The 20,372-nt window shown below is 58.9% G+C and overlaps 1 protein-coding gene across 1 annotated transcript; it reads left to right on the forward strand.

Annotated features, from left to right (window-relative positions):
• Positions 1 to 1,404: 1,404 nt before the first annotated feature.
• Positions 1,405 to 20,358, forward strand: KCNH3 (potassium voltage-gated channel subfamily H member 3). Its single transcript, XM_036867105.1, has 15 exons — positions 1,405 to 1,538; positions 2,986 to 3,219; positions 3,669 to 3,803; positions 4,701 to 4,834; positions 5,280 to 5,523; positions 5,903 to 6,060; positions 6,144 to 6,351; positions 10,259 to 10,540; positions 10,841 to 11,040; positions 11,539 to 11,788; positions 16,825 to 17,042; positions 17,767 to 18,098; positions 18,495 to 18,601; positions 19,299 to 19,375; positions 19,468 to 20,358. The coding sequence occupies exons 1-15, from the start codon at positions 1,463 to 1,465 to the stop codon at positions 20,062 to 20,064; spliced, it is 3,252 nt and encodes a 1,083-aa protein (XP_036723000.1). The 5' UTR covers positions 1,405 to 1,462; the 3' UTR covers positions 20,065 to 20,358.
• Positions 20,359 to 20,372: the final 14 nt, after the last annotated feature.

The raw sequence follows: 20,372 nt of genomic DNA on the forward strand, positions 1-20,372 counted from the left end.
ACCGACGCAGCGCTGGAGACCAGTGAGAGACTGCCGCCCAGTGCCCGGCTCCGCACCGCCCGCCGGCCCCTCCTCCCCACCCCCTCACTGGAGGTGGGGGTCCCTGCAGCCCCCGCTCCCCCTTCAGCGCAGAGCCTAGTTCTCTAAGACTAAAGGCGCTGGGGCAGCGGAGACTCGGTTCTCTCATTCCCCGCCCGCAAAGACCCACTAGCGCACGGTTAGGAAGTTTCCCCCAGCGTCTGACATCTACTGTACCCTGTATTTGCAACCTGACCCTTCAGCGCAGCCTGGGAGCGGCAAAGGGGGACAGAGAGAAACACAGGGGAAAGACAAAGGATCTGGGGCGCCCCCATCCCCACACACCTCATTTCTACTCCCCACCCCTCCACCTCCCGGGCACACACGGAGAGCGTCTAAACCTTATTTCCAGGACTACCCACCCTCCAATTTCCTGGCAGCTCCAGCCAGCAGCGGCGTCGCTTAGTGACGGATCGATCCATTCCCTGGAGGGTCAAGTTGAGGCTAAGAAAGGCTTGGATGCCAAAAAGCTGGGTTTAGACCCCCTCCCCCAAATCTCCTTTTAGACTTCCCCTGCCCCAACCTCCGCCAACCACCGGTCTTCACCACCTCCACCTGCTGGCCCAGCCCCCTTTCCCATTACATTTTTCTTAGGGGAAATCTTCTAAACCACGCACCCCCCGCTCATCCCCCGCCTGAGCTCTCCTCAGGTCCCTCCGGGGGAGGAGAGGCTGCCAGGATCTCTGAGAACCCCCATGCTGCAGAGAAAGACGCCTCGCCCCTGCGGCTGAGTCTGCCCGAGCGGGACCAGGCGCTTGCCCGTCGTTCTCCGAGGGGCGGGCGGGGCGGCTCGGAGTGGCCCGGGCGACCTGCGTGGCGCGGGTAGGGAGGGAGGGCGCCGCTTCCCCTGCCCCCGCGAGGTCCCGAGCGGGGGGGGGGGATCCCTCGGCAGGAGGCCTGTCCCTTTAAGGAGGCAGCCCTGCCTGGGTGTGCCCCGTCTCCATGGTTACCCCGGTGCTGGCTGCGGGCGCCGGAGGGAGGGAGGGAGGCTGCCGCTTCTCCCCGACAGACGGAGGTAGCTGCGGGGATCTGGTGCCCAACGGAGCCCGAGCCGGAGCCGACCCGCAGCCGAAACGGGAGCCCCTGCTGCAGCCACCTCGAGCCGAGGGTGCCGAGAGCACAGCGGGCGCGGAGCCGGGAGTCCGGGAATCGTGGGCGGCCAGGGCGCGAGGAGCCGCGCGACATGCTCCGGGCCCCGACGGCGGGGACGCCCCCTTGCGCGCGGGCGGCTGGCGGGACCTGCGAGCCCGGGGTGGGCATTGCTCCCCGACGGCTGCGCTAGGGGGCGCGGGGCCCGGCGGGGGGCGGCCGAGTTGGGCGCCCTCTCCCGGCGCTGAGCCCCCGCGCCCCGGAGGGATGGGGCAGGCGGCCACAGCCGCCTAAGATGCCGGCCATGCGGGGACTCCTGGCGCCGCAGAACACCTTCCTGGACACCATCGCCACGCGCTTCGACGGCACGCGTGAGTCCCGACCCTCGCCCCACTGGCTCCCGGACCAGCTGTCCCTGGCCAGTGTTCCCGTCAGTCCTGCACCCAGACATCTCAGCCTGGAGCCCTCCTGCTCTCGCCCTCCCTTCCCCGAGCCCCACTTTTAGCTGGGACCACCGTCTCCTTCCAGACGCCGTTTCCGAAAAATTCAGAGTCAACACTGCCCCGGGCCAGGCAAAATGGCTAGAACTCTCTGGGTTTGGGGGCCGGTCATGTCGTCTGTTCCTGGGGTCGCGAACCCCGACCTAGTCAGTCTAACCCATCCCATCCCTGCGTCTGGCGCTATCCCACCGAAACTACCCTCGAACTGGCGGGTTGGGAAGTGAGGCAAGGAAGCGGTGCTCAAGGGACAGCCTAGAGGCTAAAAAAACAGATTTAGAAAAGAGGTTTGCAAACCGAGATAGAGTAGGCGGGACTCAGGAGAGCACTGTTAGTCCAACCTCACCTCACCACCTAAACCCACCAGCCTAAACCCACTGAGCTCTCTAGCCCCCAAAAGATAGGTTTGGGGACTCCCACTAAGACTGGGGAAGTTTGGAGAAGGTGACCGGAGCTTCTGGATCCTGGTTTTCCGGGGCTCTGAGCACTGGGAAAGTCGTGAAAGCCCCCTCCCTTCTTCTCCTCCCTCAAACTCACCCCCAGTGGGGCTTCCCAGCTCTCTGCCTCTGTCTCTGGTTCCTGATAGGGGTGGAAGCCCATCTCTGAGACCACCCCCACCCCAGGCTTCTCCATCTGCTTTGCCTGCACTTGGCTCCTGCAGCGCCCCCCACTCCCCAATACACTCCTGGCTCCAGGCTGCCAGAGCTCAGCTACCGTTCTTACACCCCCATTGTGGATCACATTCACTAATTCCTGAGCCAGGGGCTCAGGCAACTGGGGCTCAAACAGAGTGCAGAATAGATGGTGGCTTGGATTGCCTCTCCGTCCAAGTGTGTCTCGGTGGGAGGAGCCAAATAGCCAACCTGAGTACCTGGCTGGTGAGTGAACCTGGCAGAGGCTGGCGGGGCGGGGGGAGGGGGGCTGAGGCTGGCCTAGAACTGGTCCTGCAGTCCTCCTTTGGACATCCCTAACCCCACACCTTACCCCAAGCTGCTCAGGTCACACTCCAGAGGGCACAGCACCCACACGGGGCTGCATTCACCAACCTCAGGGCTCACACATGCCAATTCTTGAATGCACTGATACACACGATGCTAGGAGTGGGACCTTTCAGGGCACCGACACACAGGTGACACTCTAATTCCTGTTCATAAACAGCTCCTGTCCTAACCCTCCCCCAACCCCCCATCCCAAACACTCACACACAGGATTCCTGGGATTTGTAACACCTACCCTTTGATTGCAGGAAATTGGGAAAGGAGGGGTAGTAGACCCTGTGCCCCTTCACCCCACACCTCCTCTGAGAGGTGCTCTCTTGCAGATAGTAACTTCGTGCTGGGCAACGCCCAGGTGGCGGGGCTCTTCCCCGTGGTCTACTGCTCTGATGGCTTCTGCGACCTCACGGGTTTCTCCCGGGCCGAGGTCATGCAGCGGGGCTGTGCCTGCTCCTTCCTCTACGGGCCAGACACCAGTGAGCTCGTCCGCCACCAGATCCGCAAGGCCCTGGATGAGCACAAGGAGTTCAAGGCCGAGCTGATCCTGTACCGGAAGAGCGGTGAGGGGCCACCTGGCCAGCCTGCCTTACTTTCGTGGTCTCACCCAGCCTGGTACCCACCCCATCCACAGTCCTTCCTTTCCGATCCTATCTTCTCCATCTCATCCCATCTTCCCACATTCCCCTCTCCTCTTTCTCCACCCCTCCTCTTGTTCCTGGCCCCTCCTTTCTTCGGTCCTCACCCCAATCTCAGCTGGTACTCAATTTCCCATCTTGGATTTCCCACCCCAGCAGAAAAATGTCCCCATCTTACTTAGCAGGACAGATCTATGAACACACATGTCTGACTGTCGTCTCTGCTCTCCCTTGCCTTCCCCCGCCCTGTTGGATCGAGTCTAAGTGTCCTAAGTGGAGCTGGCATGTGCCTTGACCAGGGGTGTCAATGGCCCTTCTGTCACCTTGGCTCGGGTGTAGAGTGGGAGCTGGGCTGAGTCTGCCTTTGTGCCCAGGGCTCCCGTTCTGGTGTCTCCTGGATGTGATACCCATAAAGAATGAGAAAGGGGAGGTGGCCCTCTTCCTGGTCTCTCACAAGGACATCAGTGATACCAAGAACCGAGGGGGCCCCGACAGCTGGAAGGAGACAGGTGGGTGCCTGTGGGGTGCCGATTTGGCTGCTGCGGCCGGGGTGTTGGGTACCTCAAGCCTTGGCGGGGCCATGGTGCCCAGTGTGGGTCTGTGGGCCCCCCACCCCGCCTGCACGCACTGACTCCTGCTCTGCTGGCCGAGGAGCCTGTGCTGCTCTCACCTCCCCAGGCCCAGGTACAGAGAGCTTGTGGAGACAAAGTTGGACTTCTAAAGTCAACTTTACTAAGAAACTGAAAGAAACAAATTCCACTAGTGCCCATGAAGTACCATTTTCCCACCGATTAGTGAGGCTGAGCACAGACCCACCTGGCTCCTTGTCCTCATGCAAACCTGTCTGGGGAGTCCTGGCCAAAGCCCTCTTTTAAGTCCTTGTGGTCTTTCCCCTCTTGCATCCTCTAAGGGCTGGCGGGGGGTGGGGGGGCTTTGGACAGCTCACAAAGCCGTCATCAGAAGCTGCTCCAAGACCTCTTTGCCATTTGGGGGTGTTGGGGGTACTCTCTGTTCCCCATCCCCGCCCCCAGCCCTGGGCGGCCTTGACTCTGCCCAATGGCCTCCTGCTAGCTCTGCACTCCCCACCCTGGGAACCGCCTCCCACTCCTCTGTCAGGCCTTTCCCTGTGGTGTTCCTCTCTTGCCTTGCCTGGGTCCAAACCTGCTTCTCCTAGAAGCAGGCACTGGGAGGAGTGTCTGTAAGCACCCCCAGGACTGCCCGTTGCTGGTGTTGGCAAGTGACTCCAGGAAGTGAGAAACGCTGGAGCCCCCAGCTCTAAATAGACTAACTAGTCAGTGAGCCAGACCATTCCGTGGGCCAGCAACTGGTGTCCTACCCGCAAGCCCCTGGGCTGAGGCGCGTGAGTGCTTTGCCCATCATTCTCTCCCCCCCCTCTTCTTTTGCAGGTGGTGGCCGACGCCGATATGGCCGGGCAGGGGCCAAAGGCTTCAATGCCAACCGGCGACGGAGCCGGGCTGTGCTCTACCACCTGTCTGGGCACCTGCAGAAGCAGCCCAAGGGCAAGCACAAGCTCAATAAGGTGGATTGGCGCTAGGGTGTGTGTTTGGGGGGTGGGGCAGGGTAGGGGCCGGTTGAGGAGATGGAGAAGGGGAACCGAGCCCACCACAGAGAGAATGTCCAGGGGGCTACTGAGGCCCCACCAGCACTTTGGGGCTTGTGGTGAGAATGTCACACGCCTGATCTGTCAAAGGTATAGCGGGAGAGTTTTGGCCCTGGAGTCAGATGGGCCTTGGCTCAATCTTGGCTCCTCCCCTAAGCAGCTGTGTGACCTCACCTAAGTCACTTGAGCTCACCGATCCTCCGTCTTCTGATCTATAACAAGGGGACTCTGATGCCTGTGTCAGAGGTTGTTTTGAGAATGCAGGGAGAGAAAGGAGGCAGATGCCTGTCCCAGACCCTCTCCAAACTCAGCCTGTGCCAATTTCCTGTCCTCCCTGCCTGGACCTGCCCTGCCTCTCATTCAGGGGGTGTTTGGAGAGAAGCCAAATTTGCCCGAGTACAAAGTAGCTGCCATCCGGAAGTCACCCTTCATCCTGCTGCACTGTGGGTCACTGAGGGCCACTTGGGACGGCTTCATCCTGCTCGCCACCCTCTACGTGGCTGTCACCGTGCCCTACAGCGTGTGCGTGAGCACAGCCCGGGAGCCCAGTGCCGCCCGTGGCCCCCCCAGCGTCTGCGACCTGGCCGTGGAGGTCCTCTTCATTCTTGGTATGTGTGCTCTGTGCCTCCCGCCCCTCCCTGGGCTGGTGACCCCCCGGGCTTTGATGGGGATAGTCTGCATAGCTTCAACTGCCCCCCAGTGTCCCCCTTGTTCTCCCCCGTTTATGACTTGTGGGCCTTGAAATCAGACCTAGGTTCCAAATATGTCTTCATCACTAATGGGTTACTTGGCCCTGAGCTAGTCATAGCCTCTCCAAGCTGGTTTCTCCCTCCATCACATAGGCACAACAATATCCACCCTCTGGTTTACTGCGAAAACTAAGACAATGCAGGTAAAGGGCCCAGGACAGTGTTACACACTGAGCAGGTGCCCCGGAAAATGTGGCTCCTCCCCACCGGTGCTGACTCCCGCCCCAACTTCCCCCAGACATTGTGCTGAATTTCCGCACCACGTTCGTGTCCAAGTCGGGCCAGGTGGTGTTTGCCCCAAAGTCCATTTGCCTCCACTACGTTAGCACCTGGTTCCTGCTGGATGTCATTGCGGCGCTGCCCTTCGACCTGCTGCACGCCTTCAAGGTCAACGTGGTCAGTGTGGCTGGGCTGGGTGGGCTTTGGGGCAAGACAGGGGGGCCGGCCCTGGGGTGACCTCCCGCCTCCCCCCACCTCAGTACTTCGGGGCGCATCTGCTGAAGACGGTGCGCCTGCTGCGCCTGCTGCGCCTGCTCCCGCGGTTGGACCGCTACTCGCAGTACAGCGCCGTGGTGCTGACCCTGCTCATGGCCGTGTTCGCCCTGCTCGCCCACTGGGTGGCCTGCATCTGGTTCTACATCGGCCAGCGGGAAATCGAGAGCAGCGCCTCCGAGCTGCCTGAGATCGGTACTGGAGGCTGCCTCTGTGTGTGTGTGTGTGTGTGTGTGTGTATGTGTGTGTGCATGTGTGTGTGTGTGTGTGTGTACATATGTGCCCAAGGAATCCGTTCACTTGAGGGTGCGTGCGTCAGGGAAATGTGAGTCCAAGTGTGTGTCTGTCAGGGGATGTCCGTGAGCTGATATCAGGTATCAGAGAGATGTGTGCAAGTCTGCATGTGTACATGCTCATAAGTGTGTATCAGGGGCATGTGTGCCAGTAGGTGTGTGTTTGTAAGGAGAATGAGGGGGCTGGCGCGTGTGTGTGCAGGTGGGAGCGTGACAGAGCCACCACCTCGAGGCAGGCCTGCTCTCCTGCAGGCCCACATTGTGGAGGAAGCCTGGTGGGCTGCCTGGGGGAGTCTATTCACCCATCACGGCCTCCTCGTGGTCAAGCTTGTGTCACATTCACATTCGCCCACTCCCTGCCCAGCTGGGAACCCCACCCCTCTCAGAAGACCTCTCCAGGGTTGCTCCGATGCCTGGCGCTTTCCTGCCACCCTCTCAAAAGCTCATCCCTCACCATCTTGGCTCCTAAGGCCCCTTGCCCACTCTTGTCACCTCCGGCAGCATGTTTCTCAGCTGCTTCAGCCCTGCCCCAGCCCGAAATGCAGCCTTTCTCTGCGTCCCACCAGTGTCTTCACTCTCCTTCATTTCACCTCCACTCTTGCAGCTCCTCCCTCTGTTCGCCTCCCACTCAAGTCTTAACTCCTGCCAGGAGGGCTTCCACCTCCACCTCTCAACCCCAAATGTCACCCTGCAGGTCACAGTGACCTTCTGGGGCCAAACTCTTTCCCTTTGGAGTCCCTGTAGCACCTGACCCTGCCAGCCGTCCCTCTGCCCTGTGAGGAGGCCTCCTCCTGTCCTGGCCACCCCCACACCCCCACCGCCTTGCTCTCCCTGGGCGATTCCACTGGCACCACGGTGTGAACATCTCAACTTCCATCCTCTCCCTCTGTCTCCAGACCCGTTCTGTTCCAACAACGTCTAACTCTCCACGCCCGCAGCTCCAAAATTGGACACACCTTCTTCCTCCCATGCCCTCCAGCCCTCTGGCAACTTCCCCGTAACTGGCCTTTAGCCCCCATTTCCAGTCAGTGGGCAAGAGGCCAGCTGCTCAGATGCCCCCCCCATGACTGTCTGCTCCTTGATGGGGTCGGTCACCAGGAGTCCAGGTTGGCCTTAGAAACATGCTCTGCTCAGTTCCCAGGGATGAGGAGACTCCTGCGAATCCTCCCTCCCTCGCCAAGCCCACGGAGACTGGTGTGTAGCCCAGAGGCCCACTTGGATATTCCCCAAAGCTCTAGCTGCCGAGCACAGGAACCAAGACGTTGCAGGCAGTATGTCAGCTCCTTGGCGCCCGCCCTTCCCAGAGGAAGGCTGTAGCGGAGGCGGCTCTGGGGTCAGACGGCCCCCCAACAAACATGCTCAGAGGACTGGGAGATGGGTAACGGTGATGCAGAGCCCTGACCCCTAAGTGGGTGAGACACCAAATCACCAGGTCAGTCCCCTGCCACACAGAACCCAGACACCCCATGTCTTGAGTCCATGTGGATCCTCCATTCTGACCACCTCACAGGGGCTGCTGAGCTGACATGAAGAACACCTTTGGCTCCCAGAGGGGCTCTGAGCCCCTCCATGGAGAGCATGGGGCTTGTAAGGGGCTGTCTGACTGTTGGGCAGATGACACCCTTGAACCCTAAGTTCCACAGGGGCTGGTACTAGCTCACATTAGGGGAGTTTCCAAGTCCTTCACATCATCATCTGCCCCTTCCTTCTCCAGGGAAACTACCCCCAACTGGGTGGGAGCCACACCCAGACCTCCCAAAGTCCACCTTGGGAGGGATGTCCATGGGTGAGAGTGGCGCCTCTTGTTGGCCCAGCTCTGTCTGGTGGGAGGTGCCTTCCCTTTGCCTCCTTGCCTTGGTTCTACTGCTCCACTGCCCCTGGTGTGGACATAGAGTTCCAGCCCCAGAATCCCATCAGCCCAGTGGAGATGGGCTGGATTTTCAAAAGACTGTGCTAAATACTGAGGGAGGTCGCTCGGAGCATTTCTCAGTATGAAAACCACCAGCCTCCAGAACGGCCTCTGCAGCCGACACTCCCCACGCAGAGGGATCATCCGCCACCAGCTCCAGGGGCTGCCAATGCCCCATGACCAAGACTGAGTGAGGAGGGACCCCTCTGCATCCTCCCCTCATCCTCCTGCTTCTCCACCCTCCAGCCCCCTCCTCCTCACCCAGCTACTGGCTTCACCTCAGAGGCCTAACTAAATGACGACTGAAGAGTTTTGTGTACTTCCTTGCATTCTCACAGCACATCTCAAATAACAGGAGGGTGAGTCCTCACCTTGGCTCAGGACTTTGCACATCCCCCCAACTCCTTAGCCTGGAGTTTGCTCCCTCAGTGCGGACCCCACACTCTAGCTAAGCCAAGCTACTCGCCTGTACTTGTCTCCAGCTCTAGGTTTAGCCCACACCTTTCCCTAGATCAGGAATGACCCCCCTCTCAGTTTGTCTCAAAACTACCCATCCTCTGAGACCAACCACCAGTGTCCCCTTTTCCGGGAAGCCTTCTAGCTCTAGCCAATAGCATGTGGGTTTGAGCCCCATCCCGGGACCCTTGGGTGCTGTGTACCTCTGAGATATCGCTGCAGTAAGCTTCTGGGGGTCCCCCGGCTCCTGGCACACGTGCGTGAGATTGCTGAATGAATGGGTGGGTGGTGAGAGGAGGGGTGTGAGGGTCACAGAGAGCAGCAGCATGTGCGATGTTAGGGTGAGTGTGGAGTCGGGAGCTGGGGAGGGGCACGTGGAGAGTTGGGTCCCCCCGCAGCCTGTGATCCTGAGCCCACCCTCTGGACTTCTATGCTAGATCTGCTCTCTCTCCCTTGCTCCCCATGGCCCCCAGCTCTGCCAGGACCCCTGGGACCTCTGTGGACCCTGGGAACCCCCATCTAACACCCTAGAATTCCCACAGCCCTCCAGCTGGGCTGAGTGACTCTGGGCGGCTGTGGGCTCCTGAGAGACCCCAGTATGCAGCCCCACCTCCTCCAAGGCCAGACCAGAAAATGGGGGGTTGATGAGGAGACTGGGACGATCTTTAGTCTCCTCTCAGTGTCCCAGGCTGGCTTGTGTCTGCGTGTGTACAGAGCTGTGTGCACGGCGGTGGCCTGCTTGTCTGTGGCCTCCGAGTGCACTCACCTGTGTGCTTGTGTCCATGCAGGTGTGTCCCTCTCCTACCTGGGTGTCAGTGTGCAAGCGCCCGCTTACCCTTGTCTCTCTCCCAAGCATGCACAGGCCGTGGCTGTGCTCCTGGGACTGTGCTCACACACGTGTGTCCTTGTCCTCTCAACTGCATCTGTAGCCTTACTGGTGTGTGCACGCGTCCACGTCGGTGTGCCCAAGAACGCGTGCATGAGGTTGGGTGGTGTGTGTGGTTGTGGGGGGGGATGAGGCTGAATGCGGGGCGGCTTTCCGGAGCTCAGAGAAAAAGCAAGAGGAGTCTGGGAGGACAAGGCAGAGGAGGCGGCCCTGGGGATGAGGCTGTGGCTGGTGCAATGAGCCCCCCAGTCCCTCTGCCCCCTCCAGCTGGGCCCACGGCCCGGGATTAGCGCCAGCACAGGGAGGAGGGTGCAGAGCTCCTCGCTCCAGCCTCGGCACCCAGAGACACCGTCTGGGGAGATGACAGTCTCGACCTCGTGTGCTTGTCTTGGGGAGGGGTGAGGGGGTGCACAGGGGTGCGCAGGGCTGGCAGAGGAGGGACGGACGTGGCAGGAAGCGTTGGGGGTGGATTTGCAGCCATGTGTGTCCCCCCCCCGGGGGTACCAGCAGGCACACCTGCGCCCGCAGTGCAGCAGTGCTGTCCTGCCCCCTCCCCAGGCTGGCTGCAGGAGCTGGCCCGCCGACTGGAGACCCCCTACTACCTGGTGGGCCGGAGCCCAGCTATAGGGAACAGCTCTGGCCAGAGTGACAACTGTAGCAGCAGCGGCAGCGAGGCCAACAGGACGGGGCCCGAGCTCCTGGGCGGCCCCTCACTGCGCAGCGCCTACATCACCTCCCTCTACTTCGCACTCAGCAGCCTCACCAGCGTGGGCTTCGGCAACGTGTCTGCCAACACGGACACGGAGAAGATCTTCTCCATCTGCACCATGCTCATCGGCGGTGAGGCCTGCCCCGCTCCCCGTCCAGGGCCCGCTCCCCGACTCATGCCCTGGGCCACCCGTCCCTCCCCACCTCCCACAGGGCCCTGAGGTCCTTCCCAGAGGTGCTTCTGCCTAGGGGCCCCAAGGAACCCGAGCCCAGGGCCAGGAGAGCCCACCTGGCCGCAGGACTCCACGCCGCACAGCGGCCGGGGGCCTTGCCCAGCGCGGGGCTGCGGGTGGGGAGGACAGATGTGTCCCGCACGGTGTCCGGCCGGGCCAGGCTGGTCCTGGAGGTGACCCCTCTCGCCACCCTCCCCAGCCCTGATGCACGCGGTGGTGTTTGGGAACGTGACGGCCATCATCCAGCGCATGTACGCCCGCCGCTTTCTGTACCACAGCCGCACCCGCGACCTGCGCGACTACATCCGCATCCACCGCATCCCCAAGCCCCTCAAGCAGCGCATGCTCGAGTACTTCCAGGCGACCTGGGCGGTGAACAACGGTATCGACACCACCGAGGTGCGCAGGCCTCCAGGGCCGGCCCTTCTTCCAGCCTTTACTCCTTCAAGGAGTGTGCGCTCGGCCTAAGATTCCCAGGAGCAGCGGGCTGGAGGGCAAGAGATGCAGAATTCTGACCTCCCTGCCTCCACTCTCTCCTGGGCGGCCAGCGGCATGGAGCGGAGGCAGCCGGGCCGGCTCGGAGGCCCGTCTCCACGCTCGCTAGGTCTAGAGGCCCTGCTCACTGACAGCCACGTCTAAGGCCTGGAGGAGGAAAGCAGGGCTGCCCATGGGGGGCGGGGAGGATAAAGTGATTGAGAGGGAGGCAGAGGCGGCCCCCCTCACTGATTGGACCCTGTGTGGAGCTGGATGCTGTGCGGGGGCGGGGGGTGGGTGGGGGGGTGGGGCTCAAGGCCCCTCCCACGCCTGCCCTCGCTCTGAGGCCCTCGGGGTGCAAAGGGCTGGCGGGAGGCTGCCTCCCACTCCACCCTAACCTTCCGCACCTGTTCCCACCCGCAGCTGCTGCAGAGCCTCCCGGACGAGCTCCGCGCAGACATTGCCATGCACCTTCACAAGGAGGTCCTGCAGCTGCCCCTGTTTGAGGCGGCGAGCCGCGGCTGCCTGCGGGCGCTGTCCCTGGCCCTGCGGCCCGCCTTCTGCACGCCTGGCGAGTACCTCATCCACCAAGGCGACGCCCTCCAGGCCCTCTACTTCGTCTGCTCTGGCTCCATGGAGGTGCTCAAGGGCGGCACCATGCTCGCCATCCTAGGTTTGTGAGGGTGGGACGGAGGACGCCAGGGCTTGCGGGGAGGCGGGTGGAACCAGGGCCCCATCTGCAGAAAACGCGGAGAGAAGACGCAGGCAAGGCCACCAGGGAGAAACAGCCAGGGTGGGGTCAGGAGTAGCCATGGGGCCCTGGGCGAAGCTCAGAGCGGACCCAGTGACCACAAGGCGGCAACACAGGAGGTGAACTCAATCTTGCGGGTGCTGGAGGCCAGACTGAGCGAAGGACCGGGACAGAGGGGAGCACTTCCTGTCAAGGAGGAAAACCAAATGCTAAGGATGAAAGTGCTGGAAAGAGTGTTCAGGCAGGAGAAAGGGAGGCATGGGCGCCATTCTTTTTTTTTCTTTTTAATTTATTGAAGTAGAGTTGATTTACAACGCTGTGTTAATTTCTGCTGTACAGCAAAGTGATTCAGTTGTACATATATATACGTTCTTTTTTTATATTCTTTTCCATTCTGGTTTATCACAGAATATTGAATATAGTTCCCTTTGTTATACAGCAGGACTGTATAACAGTGTATCCATTCTATGTATAATAGTTTGCATCTGCTAACCCCAAACTCGCAATCCAACCCTCCCCCACCCCCCTCCCCCTTGGCAACCACAAGTCTGTTCTCTATGCCTGTGAGTCTGTTTCTGTTTTGTAGATACGTTCATGTGTGTCATATTTTAGATTCCACATATAAGTGATAACGTGGTATTTGTCTTTCTCTGTCTGACTGACTTCACTTAGTATGATAATCTCTAGTTCTACCCACGTTGCTGCAAATGGCATTATTTCATTCCTTTTTATGGCCAAGTAGTATTCCATTATATATATATACCACATCTTTTTTTGTTGTTTTTTTAAAAAATTATTTTATTTATTTATTTATTTTTGGCTGCATTGGGTCTTTGTTGCTGTGCATGGGCTTTCTCTAGTTGTGGCGAGCGGGGGCTACTCTTCATTGCGGTGCACCGGCTTCTCATTGTGGTGGCTTCTCTTGCTGCGGAGCACAGGCTCTAGGTGCACAGGCGTCAGTAGTTGTGGCTCACAGGCTCTAGAGCGCAGGCTCAGTAGTTGTGGTGCATGGGCTTAGTTGCTCTGCGGCATATGGGATCTTCCCAGACCAGGGCTTGAACCCATGTCCCCTGCATTGGCAGGCGAATTCTTAACTACTGCGCCACCAGGGAAGCCCAACCACATCTTCTTTATCCATTTGTCTGTCGATGAGCATTTAGGTTGTTTCCATGTCTTGGCTATTGTACATACTGCTGCTATGAACATAGGGGTGCTTATATCTTTTTGAATTAGAGTTTTGTCTGGATATATGCCCAGGAGTGGGATTGCTGGATCATACGGCAACTCCCTTTTTAGTTTTTTGAGGAGCCTCCATTCTGTTTTCCACAGTGGCTGCACCAACTTACATTCCCACCGACAGTGTAGGAGGGTTCCCTTTTCTCCACACCCTCTCCAGCATTTGTTATTTGTAGACTTTTTAATGATGGCCATTCTGACTGGTGTGACATGGTACCTCACTGTGATTTTGGTTTGCATTTCTCTAATAATTAGCGATGTTGAGCATCTTTTCATGTGCCTCTTGGCCATCTGTATGTCTTCTTTGGAGAAATGTCTATTTGGTTCTTTTTCGATTGGGTTCTTTGTTTTTTTGTTGTTGAGTTGTATGAGCTGTTTGTATATTTTGGGAATTAAACCCTGGTCGGTCGCATCGTTTGCAAATATTTTCTCCCGTTCCGCAGGTTGTCTTTTCACTTTGTTTATGGTTTCCTTTGCTATGCAAAAGCTTGTATTTGATTAGGTCCATTCGTTTATTTTTGCTTTTATTTCTATTGCCTTCGGAGACTGATCTAAGAAAACATTGATACGATTTATATCAGAGAATGTTTTGCCTATGTCCCCTTCTAGGGGTTTTATGGTGTAATCTCTTATGTTTAAGTTTTTGAGCCGTTTTGAGTTTATTTTTGTGTACGGTGAGAGGGTGTGTTCTAATATACATGAGGCTGTCCAACTTTCCCAACATCCCTTGCTGAAAAGACTGTCTTTTTCCCATTGTAAATTCTTGCCTCCTTTGTTGAAGATTAATTGACCATAGGTGTGTGTGAACGCCATGCTTGTTCACCGCAACCTTCCCCGCCCACCCCGGCCAGGCCCAAGAGGGGAGATGCTACTTTCCTAGGGAAGGTCCTAGAGTAAGCCCAGGGTTGCGATGGGTAACAGCAGAGCTCAGACTCTGAATACACTTCCCTTCTTGGCAAAAGAAAGAGGTGAAGATGAGGGATCAATTCCCTAGACAAGGAAGGGGAGATTGCGGTTTCGGAACTGACATGATAATAATGCTGGCCCCAGGGGTCCCGCAGCAGGGCCAGCCCTGTGTCCTGGCCCTTACATGCTTCAACTCACACAAACCTCACAAAACCCAGTGCGGAGGAACGATCGCTATTCCATTTTGCATAGAAGGAGACTGAGGCTCCAAGAGGTTAATGAACAGGCAGGCTTGGGCTAGAACCTGGTCTGCTAACTCTAAACCTCAGGCTTCTTAACATTGTGTTCTTAGGTGCTCTGCTCTGGGGAGACTCATCCTGCAGAAAGGGCGCGATTTCAGGGTGGCAGGCAACACGGGGCTGCAGGCTTCAGGGCTGTGGGAGGCTTTCAGCACGGACCCCAGAGGGTGGGGACGCTGTGATCTGCGTGGGTCACGGAGGGCCTCACACACTGATGGAAGGTGCCCGGACCACAGCCAAATCCTCAGGCAGCAGCACTTGCAGACTCCCTGTGGGGACAGCTGACGCCTGGAGGGGCTGAAGTTTGTCATTAACCTGGAGAACCAGCAAGACCACATGCCCAGCAGCGACTGCGTGTCCATCCTCTCTTCCTTGAGGAGAATGGTCTTCCAACAGGAAACAGAAGAAAGAAATACCATGCGAGCTGAGAGAGGTGTCGTTCATGAGTTTGACTTCTGGCCCTACGTGGAGTTAATGCCAGGACTCTGAACAAACGGAGTTGTGGCCACTCACATATGGCTGGCAATCCTTGAGAAATGATGGGGAACTGGAGAGATTCAGAAGGGCAAAAAGGCAGATTTTGACAGTGGCAGACTGGTCACTCCAAAGCAAGATTGTCTAGTGGATTATTAAACAGATGGTTTTCAGCTGGGAGCTGAGGAAGCAGCATGGCTGGGAGCTGGCATGGGTCCTGAAAGAATATCTGTTTTCTGATGCCAGGCACCAGGTCTCAGAATATCCACGTTCAGTATTAAGACAGCTTCACGGGTGGCCACCGCCTGTGCCGTGGCCTTTGCCTCCAGAATTCCCCAGCACTGGGACTTATGCCACCTTTGATCCATCCTGTCCCTACCCACACGTTCTGGATGAACTGTTTCCTCTGTTGACGTGGCCACTCTGGATGCCCCGATGGATGCCTGGTTCCCCAGCCTCATCATGGCCTGGTTTTCTGCTTTGCCTTCACCCCATCCCCCACCTGCCTCCTTAGTTGAACATCCAGGTGCTTCCTGCCTGCTCCTTGCAGCTAAGGCCCACGGCACATCTAGCAGTGTCAATTCTGGCCCCTACCTCTGTGTATGAACTAACAGCTAAGTGTGCAAAGTTAGTTGGGGAGGAAAGAGGCAAGACGAAGAGAGGTGAGCTGGGCGACAGTGCAGGGAGGACCTTACAGGCCTTGATGAGCTGAGCTGGAGGCTCTGGCTGAGAGGCCAGCCTGGAGGGCAGGCTCTGGTCCCTGAGACCAGTGGCATGGAACTCCGTCCTTGGTCCTGTCCTATTTCTCGTTTTTATCTCCCCTCTTGGATGAAGACAAGAAATACATACTTATCCTATTTCCAGATGACACACGTGAGGACAGAGCTCATTCATCAGATGATCACACTGAGATCCAAACAGCTCTCCGAAGGAACCAGAAGGATGGCCTGAAACCAAGAAAATAAGATTTAACGACGATGCGTTCTACACTTAAATTTGAGCAAAAGTCCATGAACATTTAGAGGAGGCCTTTAAGCTCAGTGAGTTCTGCTGGCAGCGTGAGGCAGCCCACAGCGGGGGCGGCAGCGAGCCATCCTTTTCCTTAGGGATAAGGAGACGCTGTCTAATCTCGTGAAATGTCTGGCCGTGGGTTGAGCTGCCTTGTGAGGGCCGTGAGTGCTCTGCCCAAGCCCTGGTGGCATTGCCATCCCTCTTGGGAATGATCTATAGGGGACTCTTTTTGGGAGGGAAGGGAAGGAAATGAACTTTAATTGGCCGTCTATGTGTCAGGCACTTTATCTACACTAACTTATCACCATGTCCCTGATTGGAGACATCCTATTTCATTGATTCTAAGTCACACATTTTTTTCCCCACAATTTAACATGTCTGAGATTAGGATGCGGACTCGAGTCGATGCCATTTTACAATCGCTGTCAGCCAGGTGGCAGTCTCAGCCGGGTGGTGGGAAAACCCTCCATTGACACCTTCTGGTAAGATCTCGAAAGCACCACAGACTCAGTTCAATACAGAATCTCTCATATAGATGAGGCACCAGGGCTCAGGGAGGTGAAATAACGCGGCCCCCTGCTTTTTTCACTGTGCCACACAGCACTAACTTGCTGGTTCCACGTACTGGTTCCTGAACACGCTCTACCTGAGTCGCCTGCAGGGCTTAACAATTGTGGGGTCTCCAGTAGATATTGATTCTGTTGGTAGTGATGGGCCCCGGGGAGTCTGGTTGGTTTAACTTTCCCAGAGGATTCTGATCCACAGGCAACCTGGGAACCACTAGAACTGGTGTCTCAGATCTGAAATTCGGGTTGTTTCAGCACAGTGCTTTGATCCCAACTGTGCTTGAGCACCTGGGTCACAATGCTCTTCACCCCGAGCCTGTCTGAGGAGCCAGTGAGGCAGGCAGCAGGGGTCAGCCAGGGCCCGGGCCCTGCTGCTCCCCTCGTGTCCTGGCTGGAGAGGCCCCACTCGACCCCCTCTCTGGTGGCTGAGGGGCAGGGCTTGCTGACCTCTGCTTCCTCTTCCCAGGGAAGGGTGATCTGATTGGCTGTGAGCTGCCCCGGCGTGAGCAGGTGGTCAAGGCCAACGCCGATGTGAAGGGGCTGACGTACTGCGTCCTGCAGTGTCTGCAGCTGGCTGGCCTGCACGAGAGCCTCGCGCTGTACCCCGAGTTCGCCCCCCGCTTCAGCAGGGGCCTCCGAGGGGAGCTCAGCTACAACCTGGGTGCTGGCGGAGGCCCCGCAGAGGTGAGGGAACTGGGTCCGTGCGGGGAGGGGCGGGAGTGCTGGGGGGCCTGGTGAGGCGGGCAGAGAAGGGGTTTGTGGGGGTGCCGTGTGAGCACCCCGCACGTGGTGGTGGTGGTGGGGCGCTATGCCCTGCAGCCCCTTCACCCACTCTCACACTGTCCTTTAGAGCCCAGCCCAGCTCTGCTCAGCCGCCACTCCCAGCTCTCCCGGCCCATGAGACGGCCCGCAAGCCCACCGGTACCAGACGAGGAGGCTGTGAGGTCACAGATGAGGGGTGGTGCCCATGGGTCGGGGCCAGGCAGGCCGCACACTAGTCTCCACACTAGCCCTGCAGTGCCCCCTGCTTCTTCACAGTGACACAGGACTGCTCTGAGGGGCTTTTGAATTTTCCTGCCTCATAGTACTAATTCCAAACGGGTTTTTGGTACCAGGTCCTCCTGGATCGTTCAGTTAGCCTGAGGGACCAAGTAGAGGGACAGCGTGTCCACACTTGGCTAGCATTTTGAGGGACAGCGAACGCCTCCGGGGCTTGGTGGCTTTGTGGTGGCAGCAGAAAAGCACCCCCTTCCCCTGCCGAGTCCTTCCTTGGGAGGTGGGAGACACTGGGCATCCTGTTTAACAAAATCAGCTTCTCCCATCTAGGGCGATGAGACCGGGTTGCGGGGTGTGAGTGGGACATAGCGGGGGCTCTCCATGATGATTCCCTGTCCCCCACTATCCCCAGGTGGACACCAGCTCCCTGAGTGGCGACAACACCCTCATGTCCACACTGGAGGAGAAGGAGACGGACGGGGAGCAGGGCCCCGCAGCCTCGCCAGCCCCAGCTGATGAGCCCTCCAGCCCCCTGCTGTCCCCCAGCTGCACCTCATCCTCCTCGGCCGCCAAGCTGCTATCACCGCGTCGAACGGCGCCCCGGCCCCCGCTGGGCGGCAGAGGGCGGCCGGGCAGGGCAGGAGCTTTGCAGGCTGAGGCTGGTCCCTCTGCTCACCCTCGGAGCTTAGAGGGGCTGCAGCTGCCCTCTGTGCCATGGAATGTACCCCCAGATCTAAGCCCCAGGTGAGCGAGCTCTGGGCCACTAAACTCTGGGCAGAGCTGCAGTGAAAGGGCTGGGGCCCCGGCCAGGCACACCCCTGCCCTGGATGCCCATCCATCCCTCCAGCCTCCTCCATGAAGCCTTCCTTGACTCCTCCTCCCTGCTGCCCCCATTCCACCATTCATGCCATGCACTGCTCAGAACTCTCTTGCTGTTTCACCTCATTCAAGCTTGAATCCCCAGTGAAACTGCGAGCTCCTAGAAGAAGGGACCACGTGTTACCCTTCGCTTGGGGCCCCAAGCCCCCGGCCCAGCTCCAAGCTTCTGCAGCCTCTGTGGACAGTGGGGCATCTTGTCCCATGAAACACTGCAGTGGCTGTCTGTCAACTGATTTGTTGTCCTGGCGCCTGCATCCACAGGGTAGTAGATGGCATTGAGGACGGCTGTGGCTCTGACCAGCCCAAGTTCTCTTTCCGGGTGAGGCGGTCTGGCCCAGAATGTAGCAGCAGCCCCTCTCCCGGACCAGGTACTGGGGCCCGGGTCCGGGGGGAAGTTGGCAGGGCAGCCCCTTTGCCCTGGGAGCCTCTGAGAAAGTGGCAGGGCAGACTTTGGGTGCCTTTTTTTTTTTTTTTTTTTTTTTTTAATTTTTTCTTTTTATTTTTTTTGGGTGCCCTCTTGACCTCACCCACCTGCATGGTTTGGGCAGGGCAGTGGGGTAAGACCAGCACCTTGGTGTTGGAAGGTAGCTGGAATGGAGCTTGGTGAGATCTCTGCTGCCAGGTCTCTGTGTGACCTTGGTTCTCACCCCAGCTTCCCATCTGTAAAAAGGTGGTTGTGCATGTTAAATGAGATAATGGTGCTGAAACCCTCAGCACCGTGTCTGGCCCAGTGGGGGGATACAGGACTGGGGAAGCAGAGTTGAAAGTGGCCCCTGGGCAGGCCAGGCGGCCCAGGGAGTGTCCCCTTGCCTGGAGGACAGAACAAGAGACAGGCACAAAGGCAGCTTCCTGAGGGGGAAGCACAAGCCAGTGTGCCCAAGGCCCCCCTGGCGGTTTGCACAGAATTCAGCAACTCAGGTAAGGTTGTAAGTAAGTGGCTGTTCCTGGCGGCAGCAGGCCCGGCCAGGCCAGTGTGGTCTGCGCTAAGTGGGCGGAGGCCTGGACCCCGCGCTGTCTGTCTTCGTTCACCAGCCCTGGCTGGTAACCCCACCCTACTGTCCACAGAGAACAGCCTGCGCATTGTCCCCCTTGGGCCCAGCGAGGTGAGGAACACAGACATGCTGGACAAGCTTCGGCAGGCGGTGGGTGAGGGGCAAGGTGGGGGGCGCCTGCTGTTGTGAGGTCCCCACCCCACTGACCACGCCCTCCTCCCACCCTCCTCCCTTCCCTGCAGGTGATGGAGCTGTCTGAGCAGGTGCAGCAGATGCGGGAGGGGCTGCAGTCCCTTCGTCAGGCTGTGCAGCTCATCCTGGCACCCCAGGGGGAGGGCCCGTGCCCTCGGGCATCGGCAGAGGGGCCCTGCCCGGCCAGTACCTCTGGGCTCCTGCAGCCTCTGTGTGTGGACACTGGGACGTCCTCCTACTGCCTGCAGCCCCCAGCTGGCTCTGTCTTGAGTGGGACCCGGCCCCACCCTCGTCCAGGGCCCCCTCCCCTCGTGGCACCCTGGCCCTGGGGCCCCCCGGCGTCTCAGAGCTCCCCCTGGCCTCAAGCCACAGCTTTTTGGACCTCCACCTCTGACTCAGAGCCCCCAGGCTCAGGAGAACTCTGCCCCGAGCCCAGCACCCCAGGCCCACCGCCTCCTGAGGAAGGGGCTAGGACTGGGCCCCCGGAGCCCATGAACCAGGCCGAGGCTGCCAGTACTGGAGAGCCCCCGCCAGGGTCAGGGGGCCTGGCCTTGCCCTGGGAACCCCATAGCCTGGAGATGGTGCTTATTGGCTGCCACGGCTCTGGCACAGTCCAGTGGACCCAGGAAGAAGGCACAGGGGTCTGACCGCCAGCCCCAAAGCTCAGTGTTGCCAGACATGCTGCCATCTGCCCAGCCTCAGGGTGGAGGAAGGGTGGCAGCCACCCCTGGGACTCCGTGTTGCCCGCTGGCTCAGGGCAGGGAGCTTGAGAGCAAACAAACAAGGGCCTGGCCCCGGACTCTCACAGGGAGGGCTAGAACTTCTTCAGCCGCAGGCCCCAGGCTAGGAATCTTTGGGCTCCTACTTCTGGGGCCCTTCCTCACCTCAGCCTGCTCCTCTGATGTCTCATCTCCCTCTGCAGGCTGGGGGACAGTGGCCTGAGGCCAAGGAGGGG

The sequence above is a fragment of the Balaenoptera musculus genome, chromosome 10 (genome assembly GCF_009873245.2).
Source record: "Balaenoptera musculus isolate JJ_BM4_2016_0621 chromosome 10, mBalMus1.pri.v3, whole genome shotgun sequence".
Classification (NCBI taxonomy): Eukaryota; Metazoa; Chordata; class Mammalia; order Artiodactyla; family Balaenopteridae; genus Balaenoptera; species Balaenoptera musculus.